Here is a 4,780-nt window from a genome sequence, read left to right as displayed (position 1 = left end):
ACGTAATATATGACCGTGAGCCATGGACATAGCACTATCACTACAAGAAATATGTCAACTTGTGACCTTGACTATTGGTCATTGAAAGGTCATTGTTTTTCATTTGTGACCTTTTTTGACCAAAAACAGAAGGTCAAAAGCTGGCGGTCGTAAGCTGTGAGAAGGTCGTGGACGTTTACGACCAAAATATGCCTATTGTTTTGTTTTGGTCACTAGCAGCCTCCCCAGGCCACGTAGGCATCTGACGTGGCAATATGATGTGGCATAAGAATCAGCCCGGTCCAATTCGGTGTTTATATGGGCCGAGCCCATTAATTCAGCCCATTTATATTTTTTCCCTATGAATTTTTTGCCAGCTTCATGGACCAAGCCCAACATTGCAGCCTTTTTATTTTTGGGCCATGGCCTTTTAGTCTACTGATTTTCTATTTTGATTTTCTATTTTCAACTATTATATATTCAAGCTGGTCCCACTAGTCAGATGGGTCCGACCTGTCATGTTCATCTCTCAAATTGGTCCCACATGTCAGAAATGTACAAACTTGACAAATTATTTTCATAAGTGGCCTCACTGGACAAGTTTCCATTCACAAGTTTTCAAATCACATACATAATCAATATTTCAAATAGAACAAAGAACGCATAAAATTCATCAAATATACCACTAAATAAATCTATTACAATCTTTACAACACAGATATGCTACAATGAGTTGGACTTCACAGCTTCACACTTGGCTTCACACTTCACGGCTTCACACTTGCTTCACACTTCACGACTTCACACTTGAGCTTCTGTAAAAGAGGAACCACCACAATTTAAGTCTACAATACAACAATTTATACTAATCAAGGATAAAAACAAAAACAACTAATAGACTCAAATGTGAAGGCAGCATGGAACTAGTGATACGACAACATGCAGGAAACACTACAATGTAATACTGTTGTAAGTTCGTATCAGTGCTGCAAAATCAGCACTGCACAATGAAGCACATAACAATTGGTACCAAGCAAGCCCTCACAGAATAAACAAAGTTGAGTTATCCATACAGCCATCTAGCAATAGACCATCGGACTAACACCACATAGAATAAATGAAAAGAGAAAACTCAAATCTCCACGGAGAAATGGACACCAACTCTCCATTATCACAATAGTATCATGTGGTCTACAGGATTCAACTCTACTCTGAACAAGTTGACCATTAAAGTAAGGATAATGTGGCCTCCAGGAAAATTGGAGCTGCAGACTTCAGATCTAATTCAAATTTTGACACACACACACCATAGAAGTAATTCACGAGAACATATAAATGGGCATGGGGATCTTAGACTCGAGGATGACAGCAAACTAAAATCTCGGCCTAGTAATTAATGCCAGAGCCAAATGGACAAGCAGAAATTGTGGCAAGTAGGCTGAGAGTGCCCCTAGAAAATTCAATTTTTTGTAGCTTTCCAGAATCCAAGAAGAACCCATCAATTCTGCGCCGGAGTGGGAGATGTGCAGGCAGATCAAATAGTAGATTCGAGCAAGAAGGATGTACTAACTGAAATAGGAAACGAGGACGCTGATCCGACGAGTCCCACCCAAACTGTGGAAGGAGCAGCGGTAGCAGCTGCAGAAGGACTCGACGGCCCAGACGCCGTCATGGAACTGGTAGGTGATGACGATGTGGTAGTGGTGGAAGCTGCCACCAAGGCTGACGGCGCCTGCCGTGTCCTCGTCATCCTCGAAGGCGATGACGATAGACGGGTCGACGTCGAAGCAAGTGTGCTGCAGGCCACATCATCATATTTGAGCATTAATATTTCTGTATTACTATACAACAACTATAGCACTAGGAGTACACAACAACTAGTAGCAGAACAAGAAGAAATAACCAGATTGAGTGTACACCAATATCATCAGGAACATGAGTATAACAAGCATCTTGCTTTACTGGGATATAGTGACACAACAGAATTACTAGGATACGGTAACACATATACATTTTTGATTTAACACGTTCAGAAACAATCTAGTGTGTATATTGTACTCTGCTAGGCTTGATTTAACACACATTATTTATTTAACACATGTCCCAAAAATGAACTACTCCTGCAAATCTCAGAAGAGCATAAGCACACACTACATCTACTCTTTAAACAATCACTTGCCAAATTCAAAAGAGCATAAGCAAAAGACTAGTGCATATTACCCAAAATAGTTTGTTCAGTACTCAGGCATCACAAAGAAAAAGAGTAGTGCATCACTAGTGACACTCACAATTTTGATGCCAATTATAGCAAATTAGCTTCATATCTATCAATGCTAGTAGAAGATCTCTTTACATGCTCATAAAGAGGGAAGTCATTGACCTGATCTCGGTGCGCAGGTTCCGGTTGATGCTCTTGAGCCGGCTCAGGGTGCGCTGCATATTCTGCCATGATATCAAACGGAAGCAAATCAGCCACATCAAAAAAGGATAAAGTGATACAGCTAAAGAAAAAGATGGATGGAGGCAAGATAGAGAAGTAACAGCCAACCTCATACTGATCGGTCCACAGGCTGGTCCTGGTGGCCTGCTGGTAGTGGTCGAAGATCCCCTTGATGCTGCAAGTAGCACATGAAGAAGAAGAACAAAACGAAGCTTGGAGGTCTTCACCTTGTCATCCTCATAGTTTCTGCATACACACAGTCGCATGAACAACAATCAGCATTGTTATCTACACAGAGAAGAGATAAATCAAATAGAGCTCAATTCCAAACCAGAGAATCCTGCCAGGATCCCACCTACACATGTACAAACAAATCCACCGACAGTAGTTCACATGCATGAACTAGCCAGTAGCCACCAGCAAGAATCATGAAGCAACTAACATAATACTACTAATACCACACTCGCCCAAATTACTAGTAAACCCAAGAAATCTAATATTCGATATTCAGATTTCAGATTGGATCACTGCAGAATTAACCAAATCAATATTAGATTGTCCACCACTTGGTATGGTAGCACCATAGCAGGCACATCTTCCAAACAACAAGTGAAAAAGATATAACATCACTGGAGTGACAGAAAGTAACATCGTAAGCAATGACTAAAAGGATGGCAACATAGTACTCCCATGATTTTATAGGATCAAAGATGCATACTACTTCCCATATAAAAACACTGCAAGTCAGAATATAGCTTAGGAGCTAAAATATCCACTAGTGCACTAGGTAATTCACGGATACAGAAATTACAAAATGTCTGAAACCGGTTATTGTATTAGGACAACTTAATTGCCTGAGAGATCATCTGTGTGATGTCCATGTCAGCATCTCAGGTTATGCGTTATCCAACTCACATCCGCAAATTGGTAATCATATTGATCTCACCTGCCTTTCTCGGAAAACAAGCATGGTATTGATTTATCTTCAGGCCCTATATAGAGGCACTGACAGGACAACATCTCTTCTCAACCTCGAGCCATACTAGGGTCAATAGGTTTAACTAGATAGCATATCAACACATGTGTCTGTGACTACCCGGCGCAGAAAATTGAGAAAGCATCCACGGTTATAGTGTGGAAGCAAGCCCACGGGGTTCACCTAACCGGAGGGAGAGGGGGTCGAATCGAGAGAGGCCGCACCTTGGGGAGCCCAGAGCGGGGGAGACGGGGCAGGACCGCAGGCTAGATGGCGCGTGGCGGCGAGAGCCCACGAGGGGTGGGGCGCCGGGCAGCGCGCGCCAAGGCGGAGGTGCGGGAGGAGGCTGCTGGCCGGAGGGGGCGCCGCCGCACTCGGCCGCGACACGCTGCATGGCCTGGGTGACGTAGTTGCTGCAGTCGGCGTTGGAGAGGTCACCCTCGTACTGCGCCAGCGTGTAGACCTTCCCCCCTCCCCCTCCCGCTGGTGCGGCGCCGCCCTAGAGGTGGCTGCTCCAAAGGATCTATGAAGAGGGAGGGGAAAGGGCGCCAGTGTGGAGTGGAGGCCGGGGTTTGGGGAATACGACGGAGGCCGGTCCACACGCGCGCCACGGTCCGGCCAGCTCGACGGAGTGGCGCGCATCGAAGCAAGCACGCGCACGCCGGCGAGAAAACCGGCCATGACGCCATGGCCGAGAAGCAGACTGGTGGATCTGGGGGATGAAGGCGAGGGGAGAGGGTGCGTGGCGGAGACGAGGTCGGCGGTGGTGGGTGGGGGTGGCGACGGTGGGAATCGCAGGAGGGGGAGGAAGGCGGGGGCGCCGGGGATGGATGGGATCGGGGTGGGTGGTGGCGACGATGTGGGAGATGAGGGGAGCGAGATCTGGATCGAGCGAGGAGAGGGGGCTGCTAGGGTTTGGGTTGGGTTGGGTTGAGAGGGGACCTTGGATCCGTCGGATGTGGACGGTCCAGATCGGCTAAGGAGGGTGATCCGTGTGAAGAGCTCTGATTGGCTCAGAAAAATTAAGATTTAGAATAGTTTCTAATCTAAGTACTAAAACTAGGAGGGTTTTGTGAAGCAGCTATCAAAAATATTTTGCAAAATGGTACAACTAAAATTTTCTATGAATTTAGACCATATTTTATGGATGATAGCCAGTTTGCATGCAATTTTTTATCTTTGTAGCTATTTTAATCATTTTTCGAGTGCCTGAAATGAGTTTTTTTGTGAAGGACCTACCATATATTTGTTGCAAAATTGCACCAAATCAATTTTCTAAAATACTAGGACATATTTAATGCACAATTGATCAAATGGTTAGATGTCAAAAGTTTTCATCCACCTTTCGTGAAAAAGACAAATTTCTGCCGATTCAGTTGGAAGCG

The 4,780-nt window shown here is 44.9% G+C and overlaps 1 protein-coding gene across 2 annotated transcripts; it reads right to left on the bottom strand.

Annotated features, from left to right (window-relative positions):
• Positions 1-571: 571 nt before the first annotated feature.
• Positions 572-4,177, bottom strand: LOC119319617 (40-kDa huntingtin-associated protein-like). Of its 2 annotated transcripts, XR_005154538.1 has the most exons (5): positions 3,620-4,177; positions 2,528-2,665; positions 2,360-2,421; positions 1,550-1,775; positions 572-794 (listed from the first exon to the last, which is right to left on the bottom strand). XR_005154538.1 is itself a non-coding variant. In XM_037594067.1 (4 exons), exons 1-3 carry the CDS (start codon positions 3,787-3,789, stop codon positions 2,403-2,405), a joined length of 327 nt encoding a protein of 108 aa, XP_037449964.1. In that variant the 5' UTR covers positions 3,790-4,177; the 3' UTR covers positions 1,328-1,775; positions 2,360-2,402. The 2 variants fall into 2 exon arrangements, 1 of the variants encoding a protein (XP_037449964.1); XM_037594067.1 differs by lacking the exon at positions 572-794 and having other exon boundaries at positions 1,328-1,775.
• Between the last annotated feature and the right edge of the window lie 603 nt (positions 4,178-4,780).

Source organism: Triticum dicoccoides, chromosome 6A (genome assembly GCF_002162155.2).
Source record: "Triticum dicoccoides isolate Atlit2015 ecotype Zavitan chromosome 6A, WEW_v2.0, whole genome shotgun sequence".
Classification (NCBI taxonomy): domain Eukaryota; kingdom Viridiplantae; phylum Streptophyta; class Magnoliopsida; order Poales; family Poaceae; genus Triticum; species Triticum dicoccoides.
The sequence above is the reverse complement of the archived record's forward strand: the minus strand, read 5'-3'. Positions and strand labels throughout refer to the sequence as shown.

Coding starts and splice junctions, on each gene's coding strand:
- LOC119319617 (XM_037594067.1), bottom strand. CDS start 3,789: ATGCAGCGTGTCGCGGCCGAGTGCGGCGGCGCCCCCTCCGGCCAGCAG. Junction 2,666..3,619: donor CCCGCTCTGGGCTCCCCAAG/GTGCGGCCTCTC, acceptor GTGTGTATGCAG/AAACTATGAGGATGACAAGG.